Source organism: Manacus vitellinus, unplaced genomic scaffold (genome assembly GCF_001715985.3).
Source record: "Manacus vitellinus isolate BGI_N305 unplaced genomic scaffold, ASM171598v3 scaffold_1_pilon, whole genome shotgun sequence".
Lineage (NCBI taxonomy): Eukaryota > Metazoa > Chordata > Aves > Passeriformes > Pipridae > Manacus > Manacus vitellinus.
In genome coordinates this window covers 52,531,435-52,552,196 of record NW_021939396.1, presented here as the reverse complement: position 1 = coordinate 52,552,196, position 20,762 = coordinate 52,531,435, and the positions used below count along the sequence as shown (strand labels likewise).

The window sequence follows — 20,762 nt, the reverse complement described above, 5'->3', positions numbered from 1 at the left end:
TGGTCCTCTGGAAGGGTTCAGAAATGTTTGTCCTGGCACATAGGTGACAGAGGAGGTGGGGGAGACAGGATCATTGCTCCACATACACACTGCTAGTTTAACATACTTGAACTACAGCCCAAATAAAAACCAAAACTGCATCTTGGGCACAAATGAGAACTTGTGAATGGGTTTCTGCACCTCTCCCTTCCCACCACGCTTGGCTCCCAGCTTTGCGAATTCCTGGCATGTGCCATTGAAGTCGATGCACAGATTCCCCTGCTTTGCTGAGCTCTGGGACACCAAGGCATGCCAGCCCTAACTGGGTCAGAGACTTTCTTTGTACAAGTGGGCTGAGCTGCTGGGAAACCTCACTGGAGCCACGAAGCTGCTTCTCACACATGCTCCTCTCCCAGAGCAATGGCGGGGGACAGGGTTAGGAGGGGGAGCGGATGAAGTGGGGCTGAGCTTGCACCACACTTGACTCCCTGCCAGCATAAGCCTCCTTACAGAGCTTACAGTCACAGCACAAGCCCGAGTAAAGCTCCAGCTGCTCCCACGGCTGCCAAGGCTAAGCACCCTGGGATCAGAGCAGTGCCACCAAACTCTGCATCTGTCACTAGGATCTCCTCTGTGCTCAGAAAGTGGGGGAAGAGTGAACAAGAGACAAATAAGCCTATTAGTATTTATTATTTGTATTATTATAGCACCTCAGTGCCTAGTCGTGGACCAGAATCTCATCCTATTAGCACTTTGAAAACCCAGAGCCAAAGTCCCTGCCCCAGAGGGCTTACAATCTTCATTTCCAAATTGTGGGGGGAGGAGGGTAAAAAGAGATGGAGGGGGTAAAAGGGAGCAGTGACAAAACATTGATCACTGTGATGGAAAACATTGGTTTTCTGGTAAGAACCATCAGCTCTTAAATGCTTAGCTGGATTTAGACATTCTTCACACAGTCAATACTTTGCATTTCTCATGAAAAAAAGCATCAAAAATTCACACAGAATTTTTTGTTATATTCAGTGAAAAACATTTCTCATTGCAAGAAACACACACAAGGTTATTTTTAAAAAATACTGTTTAGTTTGTTCTAGGCAGATATCTGAACACATTTACAAAGTCTACACATGCAGTGTATAAAAAAAGTTCAAAATTTTAACCAACTTTTTTGGCTCATTCCTTTATTTAATTTGCACTCTTGCAAAAAAAAGAGATACCTCCTAATTAAATTTTTGAAGATAAAATAGAAGTGATTTTATATAAACTACTTTTCTGGACACACTTGTATTTTCCCTGTGCTCCTTATTTAAAACATAATCTAAATAGAAATTATAACCTTGGCTAGATACAATGACAGAGAACAACTGTGTATTTGGGAAACCTATGTAACAAATTTTACAGGTTTTTCTGATCAAAAAGTGTTATTACAACTTTGTGCAAGAAGGGCATGCGGTTTACAACTTTTTGCAAGCATATCTTCTGTGCATATTTTTAATCACTTGCCTGTAAGGGGCCAAATCCTGCTGTTCTGCCCAAAGTTTCTCTAAAATCAACAGCTCCTTGACATTGTGCTCTATTCTGCTGGCCTCCTACTGTGTGTCATAGTTAATACTGTGAATAGCTCAGTTTGAGTTCAATATTCCTGGTTTTAACTATAATTACTCTATGGTAGTAAGTGTTTGCAGGTTGAAGTATCTTACAGAGGCCTGTAGGATAGTATGATTTATACCCATGCAGAGGGCTGAAGGGAAACAAAACTAGCTGGGCAGTTCGTAAAATAATTAAACATTTTCCATGATCAGCTCTGCTATTTGCCATTTGGATAGCCCCGACCAGAATCACCTAAGTAACCTGTACTCTTTACCTGAAAATAACTTTCAATATTAGCTTTCTTCTATGCATTCTCTAAATTGCTGTAAACATCCAGGATATCCATATATATAAACATATGCACGTGGGTATGTGTGTGTATACATGCATATATATGTATAAGTGTATATATATATATATATGTACACACACACAAACATACATACATGTACATATATGGATATATAGCTATGACGTAGTTGGGAAACAACAATGTCATTTTTATTGCATTCTTAAGTATCATAGAACAAGGGTATTATAGGCACACATCTTAACTACTCATCCTTTACTACAGTCCTAAAGCTCATTTACCTGAGATCTGCATCTGTAAAAATAAAGTTCCATTTTTAGCTGCATGTTACAAAAGACTAAATATCAGCCCCACAGATATGAAATTACAACTTAATTTTGAGACTAATTTACTACCAGTAAAATACACTATCTTATAAAAAAGATACTGCTGAAAGAGATACATATTAAAAAGGAAACACGATTCTTAGAGGTTTAAAAATCTCCCTATGCCTTCTCACATCGTAATAAATTTATAAAAAATATTTGACACGGAAAATCTCCACAGAAAGCATCCTGCTGAAATCACATACCCTTTAAGCCACCCATCTCGCAAAAGTTACATAGTTCAGGAGGGCGAACTCCGTGACGTAGGTATTCAATTCTCGTCATCCCGTCTGTAGTGAATAGTTTGTATTTCCTGAGCTATGAACATGGCCATCTCTCTAGTGCCCGCAGCAATCACTCGGCAGGACATAAGATCCAGAGGTCCCCCTGAGGACAAGAGGATTAATAAGAACTGTCTTAAATACAAGCCATGCTGTAATTAGAGAGCTTCAAAAAACACTGGAACAACTTCATACGTAGATCCTTCTGGGGTGGGAAGAACAACCTAATTCAGCAACTCCTGTCTGGACATCTCCAGCAAAAAATTATTTTGGGAAATTCTAGGTACAGAGCCAAAGTATGCAAGAGAAGCTGTGAATGCCTAGATTTGCTCAGTATCCAACAATAAATGCAATATTCCCTTCTAGCAACAGGAAGGGGTACAATAGAAATTAGTTCATTCAGCATAGCCTTTCTCTTAATCTGCCAGATCTTTCCAAAGTATCCAGGTATTGGTCACCAGTAAACCATTACTCTGAGATGTGTACCATCTAAATGAATAAAGTAATAATCTGGAGCTTGTGCTGTCCTTCACTCCCCCTGACTAGTTTTCAGTCATATATGTTCAGACTTTGATACCTCAGAGTCCTCCTTTCCTGGGAGGTTGCGTTTGTTGAATGTGCTTGGAGTCTGAGCGCACCTACCAATCTCCTGGGCTGGTTCTTTAGTGTAAATATGATGCTTTAAAGGAATTACTGAAAGTCATGGAAATACAGTGACTCAGAAGACCTTCGATGTGATGAAACCCCAGGCTGGAATTACATGAGTGTGTCCTGAATAACAGCCAGTCTAGTGGAGAGCACAGACGTTTCTACAGAATATTGCGAGAAACGAGATAGAGCCACAGGGGAAGGACTGCTCTGAGGTAACAAGTTGCCCTGAAGTAGCCACTCAATCCCCCAAAAGTCAGTGAAAACAAGGATATGCTCACCTGAAGTGTCTATCACAGTGCCGCCTGCTTCTCTAATGATGACAGTCGCCGCTGCCAGGTCCCAGCAGTGTAACCCAAACTGGTAATAGGCGTCTGCAGCGCCGGATGCCAAGTGGCACAGAGCCAGGGTTGAGCTCCCAATGACACGGACCCTAAACCCCATGAGAAGGGAACATGGTAACATAAAGAAGAAAATGCCTTTCATTTCAACCTATGTGTTGAGATCACAAAATGTACAACACACTTGTTTGGTTGGTTTTTTTTTAAAAAAACTACTTGTTTTAATGACTTTTTCATCACAAATGTGAGACATATATTGTAAAGTATCTTACCCATGTGCTTGGGCCTTGAGCAATCTCTCAATGTTACCAAGGAACAATTTCAAAGTTGCAGGGTCACGTTTTGGACCAATTTCTGTTAAAATTAATGCCTTCGAGATATCTGCAATGGCAGGGAGATGTATCCATTAATTCAACAGGTTCCAGGTAGGTTCTGTAAATTCGTTTTTAAGTTAAACACTAATGGACTTTTCACACAAAAATAATTTTCATGTCCCTTTTTCTACCCCGAACTCTTTCATAGGATAAATGGCAACTTTGCATAAACATTCAAGCAAAATTAGGTTTATCATATCAAATGATCTGCTCTAAGCATATTAAAAGAAAAAGAACAGGAAGATTAAAACGAAGAATGCATCCTTACATTCCTTCTCTTTCCATACATTGTTTTATTTCATTGATTGGTCACCTTTTGGCAAATTCACTAATATTAGCAGTCAACTAAAAATAATCCAGTGACCTAGTAACTATTAATGATGCCAATATATTCATATTTAAAAACAGGATGGTTCTTGAATAGGGAATTTTAATGTAATTTGTTAACCAATTCTAAACATCTAGGAGCACAGTAAGAGGAAAAAAATGTTTCTGACTAAATCATCAGTGACTCAGTAGTAGCTCATTCCAACATTTCAAAGACTGAAGACACCTTATGACAGAAAGAAATCCCGTCTTATCACAAACTAAAGCAGTATCTTTATTCATAATAACATATGAATGCTCTGTTTGTCTTGTGTTCAGCAAGGGCAATTCTGACCTAGAGGAGGTGAAGGTATCAGCCTTGTGCACAGTCAAAGGAGAGACTCACAGTGACTTGAAAGCTCTTGAAGTAGTCCTCACGTGACATCTCAATATTGCCAGTCTATAACAAGCGTATGCCAATGTAGGTGGAGGTGGTTGATCAAATGCCAAGTGTCCCTGCTTCTGCTGTGCCAGCTGAACTCAGAGGCATTAGAGAGATGACAAAACTCAAAGGTTTAGCGGTTGATTACTTGCTAACTATGCTGTGCCCAATGTCAGGTGTCACCTTCTATCCTGGGTTAGGGGCAAGGCAGTCATTCAGGTAGGGAACATCTACCTGCTTATTACAGCTAATTGCATAAGCTGAAAGTTCTCAGCAGACGTAGCAAGGAGGTTTTCAAAAGCAAATTAGGATGGAGTGAGACATTTAATTACCCAGGTTGCCAATGAATTTAGTATTGGAGATGAACATTATGGATTCAAGCAATGTGGTAAAATGGTTGGTGAGTAAAAGGTATGCAGTTAGATTAAAAGTTACCAGGTGTCACAAATCTTAACCATAGGAACATAGACTTAACAACCATTTTTCAAACTACTGCATTAAAATATAAAACCACCAATCCAGGCATGCTGTAGGGTATTTGTTATTTAGCTACTACTGAAAACTCTGGATGGCGAAAGCAATCTGCCTTAGCTTGTTTTCCATAATAGACCCAATTTACAATTAGAGACCATTTAATGCACACCTCATTGCTGAAACACACCAAGCATTCACACCACACCAGTCATTGTTAGGTTGTGACTAAGATACTTGTTCTTTTGAGTTATTAAATATATTTCGAATGCATAAATGGATCTCTGATTTTCATCAAGGCTACAGGGAGAAATTGGTTGAAGAGACTAAGGCAAGTAAGAAGGAGGTGTCTGCTTAGGAAAAGGAGCTGGCTGATCACAATATTCAATGGGATTTCAGGAATTCAAGATACAAGATCAAATTTACTGACTATTCCTCATTCTGACAGAGGCCAAAAAATAAGCAGGTTTGGTAGAAAAAATTTAACAGTGATATGGATAGATTTATGAGGAAAAGAGCAATTCTGTTGACCACAAGAGATTAAAAAAAGAAAATACATTTATAGTATTAGCACATGTAAGGCCTGATGTGAATCTAAGCATGATAAGACAGTATCACTCAAGATCAAAGGGAAGATGGATCCTTCATTTAAGTGTATCCTAGCTGCTTGGACTCCCATACCAGACCTCTAAAAAACTGGTCGTTTACAAAGAACAGTGTTTGCCCGGGCTGTGATTTCAGTTGTTTAAATCTGAACAATGAATGTAGAGTACATCAATGTTATACAACGGTCACGTTTCCTGAAACAAAAGGCAGGAAGTAACATGACAGCTTGGATCTCAAACACATCGTGGCCACCTCAATTCCAGTGGTGTGTGGAGGGAAACACAGTCTCTCTTCCAGGGCTGGTTCATTTCACTGAAGCCACAGCCCTTACAGAGCAACTGTGATTTAAAACACCCAAAACATCAGTAGAAGTGATACTAAAGTAGATCCAGCTTCACTGGTGAAAATTTCCCACCACCAAATGATATATCTCAAAACGAAAGAAAATTTCAAAGCATTTGGAAGGGCAGAAGGTCTACTTCCCTTGCTATGTTCTAGACACCCACATAGATCAGATGTCCAGAGGCAGGAAGACAGAAGTGACATGTGCCAAAATTGCTCCTTGATCAACTGGAAACCAGAACTCTCTGACCGCAAAAGAAAGTCAAGCCATTTCAACAGTGGTTCATCCAGCCCAGCTGGGAGCACCCCTAGTTCTTCCTAATAGTCTCTGCCAGCATGGGCTTTTGTGGAATAGGAGATATTTGAGCACTGACAAAAATGTGAGGTATAATTAGTGATTAAAATCTTAGGGGTCATTGACTTTACATATTGCTCCACGTCTCTAAATAGGGAGACCCCAGATCACTACTAATTTAGGTGAATAGCCAAACTTCCCAAATTTCAGCGAAATTTTGATGCAGGGTCTGCTTGGGGTATTAAGGAAATCTCCAGGTTAAATTGCTTGAATTTACTGTGTTTTAAGCTAATTAAATCTCTTTGGGGAGAAATTTTTACCATCTCTTGTGTACAGTGATGTACATTTTTGGCATATGTCTGCTTCTGCCTACAACTGAGTGTTATGCTCTCCTCTGCATTTTAATTGACTAAAAGAAAACTTCTCTACACACGTCAGATTATTGTTATCCGTTATCATTAGGCAAACAGATAGATCTGTGACCCGGTTTACCAATACAAGAATTCTATTAAAGTGTTGACGAGGTGTTGCTGGCTATCTGCACATCGAAACATACCTCACACGCAAGAGCAAGCTGTTAGAGAACCCCTAACGAAGCATGCATCCTTTAGTTTACTGTCAGCACGTATGCCTACAGACATAATACACTTTGTGACATAAAAGTTTATTGGAAAATAAGTGAATAACAGCCACTATAGTACTGTGAATTTGATTCACCATTCCCATTGCATCTTGCTTATAAAAAGTTATGCCAGTGTACAGCTGGAATGAAACTGGTGAATCTACACATTCTTCCTTATTTTAAACAACGGTTGTGAAGCAAAATTATTTAGGATTATTTAAATAGTTCATATTCAGATGTATATTTTAAAAAGAAAAGGAGGAAAATTGTGGTTTTTCAGAAAAAAACAAACACAAAATAACAAAATTATCATGCAGGTGAAATACTTTCCATCAGGATAATGATGTTCATTATCCTAATGATGATTTGCAACAACTCTGAAACAAAATTAACATATTCCTTTTAGAGTTCTAACAAAATCTAGACCAACCTGTCTCTTTTGATACCTGAAGCCTTTTGTCATTACAAAATGCCCCTTGACCTCTTCTACCAGTGTATAATCGTTCTTCAGTGCAGTGGTAAATTACACCAAATTCAAGCTTTAAGATTTTGAAAAGGAAAGAAATGAATGCAACTCAAATTACTCATCATAAATATAAACAACTACTAATGGCAGAAAGATCAGCAATATTTTAATTGGTACACATAATCAAAGATTATATTGATGCTAATAAACTGGAATATTTTTATTATTACTGTGATATTGAGATATAGGTCATATAAAATTCAGTTTATAAAGAAAAGTTAATGCAATGTGTTCCTGATCCTCTAAACTCTTACTTGCAGCTTGTTTCTGTTCACATGAGAATGGCTTAAATGCCAAGTTGATTTCAAATTCAATTGTATGTCTTTACTGAAAATATGCAAGTCCTCTAAGGTAAGATTCTGAATGCTTTGCTTTCACTGGTGAGCAGTTACACTTTGAAGTAATCCCACTGACTTTGGCTGGACCCTGATCAGTCAAGCATCTAAATCAGAAGCCATGGCACACTGTTCATTAACAGTGGATGCTTTTGTATGCACTTCAACTTTCGTGATGCATTTAATTTGCCTGCCTTTTCAAGCAAAGCAGTACACTCTGGTCACTTGTTCAAATGTTTCTCTGCAAAATTCTTTCGTTTACACATAAAAGTGAGAATCTCTTGAAGTCACAGGACTGCAAGAGAAGGAATTTGGAGAGAAATAGCAAATACTGTGACCCTCAATGAAAGCTTAAAAATGTGCAACACTGGAATTTTTGTGGGATATTCTGTTTACCGATGAGAAGAGGGTCCAAATTTGACCCTTGGTATTCAAAATTTCCATTACTTTAATGGGTTTCAGCACAAGATTTTAAAGCACGTCACAAACTCCAAAGGTCAGCTCTGAAAATCACCCCTAGATAAGTACTATTAGGAATATTTAATTTAGGGGTGGACAGGTACACAAAAACTCAGTGACTTGCCCAAGGTGTCAGAAGTTGGCAACAGGGTCAAGAAAACATCTCAGATGTTCTAGACTTGAAAATCTTCTCCTGCTGCACTCCTTGTTCATCAAAGACAATTCAAAGAAATAGACTGTCCTCACTCCCTACCCTGAGGTCCCATCTAAACCAAGGGGTTTTTTTTGAGGAACACACTATTAATAGTGTCTTTCCCTGAAGACATCTGCAGGAATTTCTTCGGTACATTCAAGGCTTATATTCAGGCCAGTTCCCTTGTGTGTACTTTGGCTCCTTTTCAGTTTACTACTTTTTTTTGCTTTTCCCATTTGTTTACTGAGGGAAATTTAACATCATTCCTTATTTTTGTTTCAGCTTTGTTTAGTTTACATAACCCAAAATACGCAGCATCAAAATCATTATGGTGTTTTAGAAAACATAAATATTAGAGAAAACTGTCTGGTAATAATATGTAGTATTCAAAAGGACCTCTGGGAATGAATAAATTTCAGAAAAGCATGGAAGTGTTTCTCTGCATTTTCCATGTTTGAAAAGTCTAACCAAAGAAGTACACAACATTATTCTGTTTAAATCAGTATGAGGTACTAGCACTTCTGAAAACTAGGTTGTTACTTAACAGAATTCTTGCTGGCTTCACTTAAAGCTATACTTATATTTAAGATTGTTGAGTTAGGCTGAAAGAGGCACATTCCTTGGCAATTTGAATAGCTAGTTGGTCTGTATATATCAAACTGTATACTGGCAACATCTGGAGAAAAGGCACTAGCATGAATGAGTACAGCTAGGAAACTCAATATGGCACATATGAAGTCTAGGTAGTCTCCCATCCTTGCTGTAATCAAGCTCTCATGTGGTAAATATAGTTATTTTACTATGTTAAGAAAAATATAAAGGCAGATTAAATGAACTAGGCCCATAATTTTGCACTCTTCATAAAATCAGTTCTAAATTGATTCATAGGAGGAGTTAGCTTTCACAGGTACTGCTAGCAGGAAAGAAGCAATAAAAATAACATAAGAACACTAGGAGATATGTTCAAATTATGAAGAGGCAGCACTATATTGAACTTACTATGATTTTTGTCTAACATAACCTTGCTTACACCAGTACTCCCTTTTTCTCCACATAAATCCTATAATATTTATAATAATTCATAAGAATTCTCTTTTAATTGCCAGTTTGCATCAGTAACTTTTGCAGGACTAAGATTTTAGATCAGTAAAGTGTGATCAGATGCATTTAAAAAGCATGGAAAAACCTGAGTAGTGACTGATTTTTTAAAAATTTTTTATTTAAAGTTCCCACATGGTTTTGAGGCTTCTAGCCAACTCTCTTAAAGAACATACTTCATACCTCTTTGTTAACAGCAAATCCAATGCTTACTGCCACTGTTGGAAATCTGTGAAAAATAAGCAATGAAGTATTAGGGATGAAAAATCTCTCAACTTACTCCTTATGCAACTCTCTTAGGCAACAAAACCCCACATGGAGCTCTGTGAGCTTACTTGTGTCAAAATACACTTGACATTGTACTATTTCTCCTTTGTCAGCCTCTTTAACTTTGTCAGTTCCTTTAAAAATGTAACAACACTGGAGAAGGCAAGAAGTAAACACAAGAAGACATCACAATTTTTATACTAAACATGTTGTATATTTTAGTGATTTTTTTGCTTTAGTGTAACTGAATTATCCAGTATAAAATCACTAACGTTATAACAAATCATCATTTTTAAGAGCACATTTTGTTCAAGTTATGCATCTGAGACAGCAACTAAGTAGCATGGAGATAACTTGCTGCTAACATCAACATAAAAAGAAACCAGTTCCTCTATGCTCACTTTTTGCAAAGTGATGATCATGTACTTAATTTGGTCCTTTTGATTACGGTATAATTCTTGCATTTTAAACGATGAAATAAATTCATTTCTTAAAAACATGTTTTAAAAAGAGCTTCAGAAATCCAGAAAATACTGCTAGAAAGAGGAAATTTCACTTAATTGCATGAAACATCATCACATGACACCTCACCTTCCGTTGAATTCTGTATAATTGCACTAAAAGTCAAGGAAATGCCTTTTTTTTGTTTTTATGATACAGGCAGTTACTTTCAGCCACTAACTATAAGGCAGAGCATAGTGAAGAGTTTTATTTAGAAATATTATGAATAGTCATTAGTTTACAACTCCTAGCATTCAAATGATGAATTAAAAGTCTTCATTTTTGCAGTAATGACCCCTAGATTTCGTTTTGCAGAGGTACTTTAGAAAATTAAAATCAGAATCTGTGTACTTAGTCTTCAGCTCTACTCTACCTATGTGCCGTGCTTGTACTTCCCAGGGAAAAATGAAGCATTTGTGTTTGAAAAGGAGAAAACACCACTCCTAAAAGGAATGTGTAAAACCCACATAAGGCGTTAGGCCAAGTGTCATTATAGCACAGCCTTGTTCCTTGTTCCTCCAGTTCAGCTCAAGTCTCTGCACGTTCACATGCGGTTATATATACAAACGAGCTGTGAGGCAAGAGCTCTGGGTCATTAGGCAGTCAGCAGAAACTTCAGCTTACCTTCAGATAACAGTGTAGAGCTCTCCCCAGCACAAACACAGCCTCCCTCAGATACACCATGCCAGGTACAAAGAAAGAGATAAAGGGATGACTCCTACTTGTGAGTCAAAGGAACAAACCTACCATGGTAAAGCACCTTTGAGAGGAAGGGTTGACTCGTGAGAAGCTACATGTTGCTTTTTGATGTGTTTCCCAGTTCACTGTCCATTTACCTGTGCACAAAGTTGCACGTTCCATCAACAGGGTCAATAATCCAGGTCGGGCTGTCGGTGAGGACACATTTTGAACCTGCAGCAGTGGATTCTTCTGCAATAAACCTGCATTTGGTATGGGATAAAATAAGTATCCCAGAACATTAGCTTACATATGTGACTTGGAAAATACAATTCCATCTTTTAAGAGATAATTTTTCTCTCTCTATAACATTTTTGTATAAATGTAAACACACATATTGCTTTTTTAATTTAGGAATTAGGAACTTTCATAGAGACTTCAAAGGAGAGTTCTCGAATCTATAGCATACTATTTTACATGGTAAAACAGAACTCTATTTATTTTCACTTTCCCAATATATCATTAAGAAAGTCATGAAAATGAATGCAGAAATGGATCTGAACTAGCATCCTTCGAACTCTAGAAGATTTCTTTTATGCAGAATGTAATTTTGTGGGTTAGGCCTGTCTCTTGCAGTAAGTAATATAAACTGCAAACTGTACCTCCTTCTCTTTTGCAGTCAAATTCAGCGGGAAATAATGCACTTTTTGAAAATCCACAATCTCGCTCCTACTTGAATTTTACAGTCTGGTTCAGGAAATTAAAAGGTTTACAAAGCTAAACTTTCTTTTTCCCATGACCCAGAAAAAAAATCAACAAATTATTATTATTTTTTTTTGTTTGTTGTTTGGATGCATAAGGCACAAAATGAAATCTGAGGTCATATTCTCTTCTGTTGTTCTGTCCCAGTTTCTTTCAGCAATTTTTTTCTCCTTTTTCCCTGGGAAACAAACATCCAGTTCTGGCATATTTCCTGTTGACCTTAATTATCCCTGCTGTCCCACAAACTGCTGAGGATCTCTTTCTATAAGAGCTGTGCAGGTGCTGTTCTCACAGGTTTTCATAAAGCCCTATATATACAGAAGGTATAGAATCCAACTGCTAGTACTGAATCTTGCTGGTGGTTTCACATTCGAACAACTGGTAACGGTATTCAGAGTTCCTGCAAATACCTGAGGACAAAAAAGCTTATCTCAAAGACACAAAGAGAAAAAAATGGATAAAATAAAGAGAAAATGTCTTTTGCAGAAACAGCTGCCTCCCTAGGACTAGAGCAGCAGCTATTTTCTTTTGTGTCTTCACCATGTACTGCATGATTCCAGATAACAATTGCAACCATGAGCTTAAAATGTTCTACAAGAGAGCACAGGAGGAGACTTCTTGACTTTTTCAAATGTTACTCTGCCTTGACCTCTGTAGAAACAGACTATTTTGATGGCATTATGGACCCCCAGTCGGTATGAAAAGGGAACTAGGAAGTGTTTGTTACTATTTTCATCTCCATTAAAAAAAACAACTGAAGGACAAAATGCTCCTGTACAACTGAGAAATGAGAAAGAACAAGTGTTTGAAATTCTCAGTTTAATGTAACACTTTGCAGACTCCTCGCTGTAAATATTCCATTATTTTGTCTTGTTGGTGCTGTATCGTTTGACTTTGGCTTTTAAAAATCCTGTAATTAGCACCTAAACCCAACCACACACTTTGTGCTGCTAGCTGCAGAGGAAGCTCATCTTGCAGTTGAAGCAGCTTACATCCCACTTCAGGTTGTCCATCTTGCACATAAACTATGCCTCTGCTTCAGCCTTCTGCCATCTCCCCCTGCCAGAGCCTGAGCTGTAGCCATTGTCTTGACAGTCAAAGAAAGGTGAAATGAGAACCTCTTTAAAGACAGGAGTATTTTTGTGTAAGATGATTTGCCCTCCAGTGTTGCAAGCCCGTCCCTCGTCTTTCTCTTACAACGGGGGTGTGATGCTGCAGTCCTTGGGTTCAGAAATGCTAAAATGAAGCTGGGGCACAGCAGTGCTGTTGATAAAAGTCTTCATGCTCAAGGGCAATTTTTCCAAAATGTAGGACAAATTAGGTGCACATTTTATGAAATCTGGGCTGATAGGTTAAAAAAAAGCCCTTGCTGCTCTACAGCACTGGGAACTGTGAGAGTCCCTTGAGGTCAACATCAAATGTGTTGTTCTATGTCCTCTAAAAACCTGCAAACTAAGCAAAACACTCAGCGTGAAGTACTGGAGATCAAATCTTAGGAACAGCTTGAGAAGTGGGAGGGGTAGCCATCTTATTAAAACAGTTAATTTAATATGACATCCTGCCAGCTCTGCCGACCTCTCTTCAAATCTGGATTACAGTTTACTCCCACTGAAAATGAGTCTAGTAATTTTAGCCAAGCCTTAGAGTACATCTGTTCATACCACGGTGCCGCTCTGAAATTCATTGCTGGAACAGCAGGGAAATTGTAAGATCACATAAACTGCAGCAGGAGTGATACCCTGTGAGGTATAAGGGGTTCAAACTGGGGCTGTCCCTCACCTAAACCCTATGGGGGTCTGAGAGCAGAAAGCTGGGAAGCTAGGGTTGGATGTCACCCCCTTTAACCGCTGTGTCCGGGTTTTAATGTCTACAGATTTAAGGCCACAAATAATACAAAGGATGCTTGTGCAACAATAACACGCATAAATGGTAGGATAGCCTTTTTCAACCAGTAGCCCCTGGTATTCTGGCTGTGCCTACCCACAACTCCAAGATTTGTCAGAAAAAAATATCCTTTTGAAAAGACTCACATGGACCATAACAGAGTACTAAAGAGCGAGCACAGATGAAAACTTGAGTGAAGCATGAAGGAACATGATATATATCACTCAGCCAAGAGAGAAGAAAGGAACAAGGGACAGAACTACCTTTTGAACAGATTTTCCTAATATTTCTCTTTACTTTTGAGTACATTTTCAATATGTCAAGACTCATCACTGCCACAGTGCAAATGGTACAGATTCTAATAAGATCCCTTTTCCTTTTTCTAACTCCTAAAATACATTTTTTTTATTCAGAGACCATAAGAATCAAGATGATTTAGAACAAGAAGAAATAACAGAAATCTTCAGTGCTGCTTTCAACAGCCAGGTTAGGGGAAAGACTGAACGCAATTTAAATGATCTTTTAATGTTTGCATTGCACTGTAATTTAACCCTTGCTTGCTATTGTAGACTCCTCATTGCAAATGTTTTAATTAAATTTAATTTTAAATTTAATTAAATTAAATTTAGTTTTAATCTGAATAAATTCTATCCAAAACCTATGGCCAATATAAAAAAAAAATACTTGTCTTGAAGAAATGGCAATTCCTTCATTTACTTATAAAGTCAGAAGTTAATTGTGAGGAGTTGATAGAGTCAAGGATTTTTCAGTTCCTGGGTCGAAGTTGACCTTACAACTTTTGTTCCCATTCCGAGTAATCCGAGTGCTTCGGACAATTCTCATTTTATGTGAAATGTGTATGTTTTACTTTCTCTGCCAGACTGTTCAAGGAAAAAAAACCTAATGTAAGAGCGGAGATGAGAAAAGAGCAGAGCCAGCAATAGTAGAGGGAATATTACATAAATTACGGGCTTGTAAAGCCTGGCACTCTCTAGCAAATCACAGCCAAGAACCACACATTATGCTGCACAGTACTGCTTCAATATGCCATCACACACAACACGTGTTTAGAAAGCCATATTTAGTATAAAATATTCTTTCTGCTCCTTCTTATAGTGGTGGTTTTTTTTGCCCAGCAGCATCGCCGACAATCAGATTAGTAGCTGAGCCCTCCAGATTTTCTTCTTTGTTGATTTCTGCACAGCGCTAGAACGCAAGGCTCATCTCCACCAGAGATGCACGCAGTTAGAAGGAAGTCACACAGTAATTAAGGCACACACAGGCTCTGTGGGAAGATGAATTTTATCCACTGAAGTCAAATGTAGAAATCAATTGCAGAGTCTCTGCAGCCAACCCAAAGTCGGCCAACTAATACAAAACCTCTCTCTAACCTGTGCATGCACTGAGAGTTGTTATTTTCAAGTTGGCCAGAATAATTCAAGAGGAGTCAACAATCTGACCTGTTCTTAAAACCTTGGGTTAACACCCCATGTAGTAATTTATAACCTGTTTATGTATAGGCATCAAATCATGATGATGATGATGACGATAAAAAACCCTGCTTCTCCCTGATTTTGGGATTCCATGTGATTACATATGATATTGTCTTGACCTGGCAAACATGTGTGTGTATGATGGCAAAAAGAAGTGAAGGAAAGGTCTGCAGGTTCAGACTTTTGCTATCACATATTTCAGCTATATTTTTACAGATATCTTTAGCATCATTCTTATACAAGGAACAGATCAGTAGTCCGAAAATCATGGAGATCCATACGAAACCTTCACACATGATGTTCCTACAGGGGAAACATTGCTATTAAATACATATATTAAGAAACATAAATATTAGAAAATATAAAGCACTAAGTATAGAGAAATGGTACTTTTTTAAAAATAGGAGTCCTATGAAAGTGTCCAACAACAGTAGGTTAATATCTAAGAAAGATATACAGACTTTTAAAATACCCTTTAAATGCCAGTCAGATATGCAGCACTTAAAGGACAAACAAAGGTCATTGATCGTTTCTTACTATAGGCACTCACCTGTGGGAGGGAAACTTCTCTTTCAGAACAGAAATAATTAAATTTTCCACAAAATGATCAGTTTCTGTCACAAGGTCTGCTGCAGATGTCTTTGTGGACACTTGTTTTTCCTCTGTGAGAGCTTTCCTAATAATCTGAAACAGAAGTTCATAAATCAGATTTGTTGGGCACTCAGCCTATCCATACAAAAATAATATATTTACTGAAAAATAAAGCTAATCCTGAAAAACAGCTGTAGGCCTAATTCTACCAGAGGCTGTTCTAATTCTTTTGATGAAAAATCCTTCTGAGCTAATGAGTATTTTTTTGGGAACAAGGCATTTTGAATCATTCTGCAAAAACCGCTCTTGACAGTTCAGAAAAGGACTGATGACTGCGATGCAACTAATGAAATAAAAGGATGATAGCAGTCCTCATGATTTAGAAAATTCCAAAAAAATATACATGATAAGAAAAACCCTTCAGGCTCAGGATTTTTTTCACAGAAACTTCTTTCTCTCTCTCTCTTCTTCTTTTTTTTTTTTTTTTAATTTAGAGGGCTAATATCCCACTGCTGTTTTACTTTAAAAGACATGCAATAAGGCAAACTCCACTAGTTTCTTTCTTTGCCAAAAAGACACACAGTTTATTTTTTCTCGCTGGTTTTTGGAACTTCAAATACTGACCACCCACTACTTCCCAAAGAACTGCTATATATTTAACAAAACCAAAAATTCAGACTTTTCCCCAGATATGAAACCAATTATCTAAACTTGGACTCTCTTCTGGAAAACTTTTTATCTCATTCTCCAGGGTTTTACTGTTACAAGCTCTGAACTCTGAACTAAACCACATCAAGTGCAAATGCACATATGGGAAAACAATCAATGAAAGATTTTTCCCATTTTCCTTCTGTGTTTTTTTTTCCCACTTCTTCATTAAAAAGAAAAATAAAGGAGCAGGACGCAAAAAGAGATAACTTACTTTTTAACCAGTAAAAATGATAAATTATTTGAAATTAGGAAAACCAAAACAAAGCAAAAGTTAAGTACCACTTATTTGTGTAGAATTATATTATCAAAAACCCAGCAGCAACAAGACTAATATTCCAAGTCCTGTCAATTGTTTATCTAAATTTCCATTGATCAAAGTATTTTAAAACCACTGAGAAATATTCTATGACCACAGAACACAGTTCTGCTGTATTATGCATGGGAAAGGTAACCAGAAACTCACAAATTTCAGTTTCAGCTCTTGGTTTTCACAGTACAAAATAATGTGTTTGAAGGGTGTGCTGGTTGTTCTGACAAGTAATGGGTATTGCTAACTGTTGCCTTAGTCCAGAAGGCATCTGGACAAGTGTTTCTCTTTTGTGAGCTATAAAACATCAGTTGTGCCTATACACTGAGCTTGTATGGGCAGGTAATACTTTTCAGTTTGAGTTTGTGCTAAAGTTTATTATTGTATATCAAAATATTAACCACACCTAATCGTTTTACTCCCCTCACTGCCCTGTGTGGTTTTCTTGAATGTTTTACCATAGAAGCATAAAAGCACAGCTATAGGAAGGCCCTTGGGCTTCTCTTCGGTCCAAAGCAGAATGCAAAATGCTCAAGCTACCTCAGTTGTGTATTCTAAAAGAAATTGCTATGCTGATACCTCGTTTTTTAATTGCTCTTCTTTACTTTTGTGTTGCCTATACTGCTCAGAACCTAAGAAGATTTTAATTTCTTCTTTGCAACGCCAAGTTCTTGACTTTTATTCCATTTTAATACACTGTAGATTGAGGATGTTTTTGCAGCCATTCAAATCACTATGTGCTACTGCTCAGCAGGGCAGTGAGATCACACCTGAGCTTTGCTGCAAAAAGAAAAGCTGAGATGAAACCTCTCTCCTGTGGATGTGCTCTGCAATAAGCTGATTTCATCATGCTCCAGCACTTGATTGCTCCTGTTTGAATACAGACCTTTGTACATCTCAGCTTCAAATTTAATATTTCTCATTTCTGATCCTTTACCCAGTTGTTCATGACCATTTTTAACTTTAACCCTGTCCATTTCCCTGGTAGCCTGCATGTGCCAGCATAAGGCTCCCATCACTTTGGAGGTGGGAAGCTCCAAGGGTGTGACTACAATATAAAGTGGTGGCCGATGGTCTTTTCATTCGTCTCCTCTGTGGGCCCATGCCAAGGAGGCATGACACACATTTACCAGCCTGACACTGGACTGCCTCTCCCCACCTTTTGTGCAACCTCAAGAGGAGAGCAGGAGAGAAGTCATGATGCTGGACTGAGGTCACCAGCCACAAATGGGCACCACATCTTTAGAGTCTTATCCGCAGTACCAGGTGATGTCGCGGGACGGACGGGTCTAACTCTGCCTCTACAAAGGGAGCTCATATGCATTTGCTCCAGCTTGTACACGTATGCAGTCCAAGCCAGAGCTGCACACAAAGAACACATTTCCTGCATAATTGATGAAACAACTTTTACTCTTTAGAAAATGATCAAACAGCTCAGAACAGCCCGGAATCCAATTTGTCTTGAATAATCCCTGAAAATCACCTGCCTACAGAGTGTTAGAGCCTGGTGCCTCAGAGTACTTTGAGAGTATCACTCAACTCGTCTCCTTGCAGAAGCCTTACAATAAGGTTTGTAGATACCTCCTGTAATTGCCTGGTCTTTCCAGCTGGGCACGGAGCTCCATAAAAGTCTCACTCTAGGTAACAGGCATCAGGTAAGCAGAAGACCAAAGGAACTACACGTTGATGAAATGGAAAGAGATGATTGCATCTTATCACTATTATACAACGAAATTGGTAGCCAAGATCCTGTAATCTGGCTGTAAACGTATTTTATTATATTTTACCACTGGTTTATGGACTGTCCCTAGATTACAGAGATTTTACAGCAAGAAAAAAAAAAGAGAAAATCAAAAGGAAAAAAAGTAGTTTGTGTGGGCTTCAACATGCTATCTTCTAGTGTCAGGTTCTTGTTTTCACCCGGATTGTTTTGGTGAAGTTTTTCCAATTCTGCAACTCGAGAGAACTGTGTAAGTATTACATGGTGCTCTCAAATACTATCAAAGATGCAGAGACTAGTTGTGCCTGCTTTTCTTGTGCAAAAAGTCAAACCTACAGGTGTACTCAACCAAACATAGCAAGGAGAGTTTACTCCCAGAAAAAACTAAAGAGAAGTCTGAAAAAGTGCAGTTACATGTGGCCTTATAGAGTGAATTAGACATAATTTTAAAGCAGGTCAATTACAGAGATTACAAAATCGTGGCCATTCTCAATATGAAACATCCCTATATATTTAATGAGAGCCTGTGATATTTTGTAAAAGTAAGAGAACTAAGTAACAGGATGGGCAAAGAGGCAATGATTTTAACCTAGTAATGTTCGTTACTCCAGTAACATAATTTTTGACATATACTCAAGCAATCACTTCTTTATTGCTCTTTTAAGTTCAGAAGAGTTACTGTTACAGAGTACAGATGCCTATCTGTGGAAAGGAGATGTATTTTACTTATACTCATGAAACATAATGTAATATAAACCAAACAGTTGCCAAAAGGGGAGACCAAAAAACTGCTGATGAAAATAACCCCCATTTTTATCAGTCAATTTTCAACAAAAATCCAGTCCTATTAAACCCATGTTACACTGCATTTTACATCCTTACCTGTAGCTACTTTTGGCAATAGCTGGATTGACGCTTAAATAGAAGATACAGCCCTACCTGCACCTTTTCTGCTACAAGGATCTCCAATGTCTTTTGTAACAAAAAGAATCCTTACCATGACAAAATTAATAACAATAAAAAAATACCCAGTTTCCAAAGTCCTATTAAACAACATCCTTGGCTGGTTTAAGTTTGGCCTGCCAAGGAATCAGCTATTTTCTGACACTTGCAAGGTAGAAATGGCAAACTGTGAACTAAAAAGATTCAAGGATTAGTCTTCTGGGATGTTTATTTCTTCCAGGAAAAGGTGCTGTGATTTTCTGGCTGAGTGAAATGACTGGAGAAGGTTACAGCTGTCTTCACAAATTGATATTTTGAGAAATAAGGTGTGGAGTCTTGAGCAAGTCATGAGTCTCTCTTGTGAAATGGCTGGCAGAATGAGTATGCTGGAGAAACTCCTGTTTTGAGAGTCTGTGAGTGCATGACCTGTCATCCTGATTTGGATTATCCATTTAGCCCTTGCATTATTAAAGCAAGTCTCCTCTCCTCTGGCATTCTGTTCATCTTTGTGTATGTTTTCTACTAAGGAGAAAATGTGTTTAACAATGTATTAAGGAAAAGTTATGGGGCCCCTTAAATCACAGTGTACAGGTACAAAGTTTGTTTCAAAACAGAGCAGAATGGAAGCAAGAAAGAAATACATGTCGCTCGTGTTTGTGTTTTACCCAATTTCTCAGCCAAATAATCTGCTGATCCTACTTCTTGAATCTGTTAGACCTGGTGGAATTTTTGCTGTTGCATACAGTGTGGGCCAGGATGTCTCCTGAGATGATTAACATTCTGCTGTGTCAAAACACGGATCTGAAATAAGCTAAATATCTTTGCCGAAGACACAGCTGACTTGTCCCCAGCAAGCGAATTTCAGTCACTCTGAACACTGTGCTATATATAACAAGACAAAACCTCCCCGACACGACTATTTTCCTCTGCACAGGCTGCTCAATAACAAATGTTGGCCCCGAGGGATACAGACCTTCGAGGGAAGTGGCACCGGGGGAGAGAGGCCCCCGAGGGATGGGGCACCAAGGGATGGGGGCCCCCCGAGGGACGGGGGCCCCCCGAGGGATGGGGGCCCCGAAGGATAGGGCCCCAAAGGGAGGAGGCCCCTAGGGATGGGCCCCCGGATGCATGGGCCCCCCGAAGGATGGGGCCCCCCGAGGGAAATGGCCCCGAGGGATGGGGCCCCCAGGGGCTGGGGCCCCCCGAGAGATGGAGACCCCACTGCCGTCATCCCTCCCGCGGCAGAGGGAACCGGCCGAGGCTCCGGCGGATGGGCCGCAAGCCGGGCGCCGACCCTGCCGCCCTCCTCCCCCTGCCCAGCTC

At 38.7% G+C, this 20,762-nt stretch overlaps 1 protein-coding gene across 1 annotated transcript; it reads right to left on the bottom strand.

The window, feature by feature from the left end:
* Positions 1–650: 650 nt before the first annotated feature.
* IMPA2 (inositol monophosphatase 2) lies at positions 651–17,754 on the bottom strand. The gene is made up of 8 exons (XM_029959392.1): positions 17,548–17,754; positions 15,719–15,852; positions 11,188–11,292; positions 9,767–9,812; positions 7,403–7,511; positions 3,787–3,895; positions 3,455–3,606; positions 651–2,631 (listed from the first exon to the last, which is right to left on the bottom strand). The coding sequence occupies exons 1-8, from the start codon at positions 17,752–17,754 to the stop codon at positions 2,516–2,518; spliced, it is 978 nt and encodes a 325-aa protein (XP_029815252.1). The 3' UTR covers positions 651–2,515.
* Between the last annotated feature and the right edge of the window lie 3,008 nt (positions 17,755–20,762).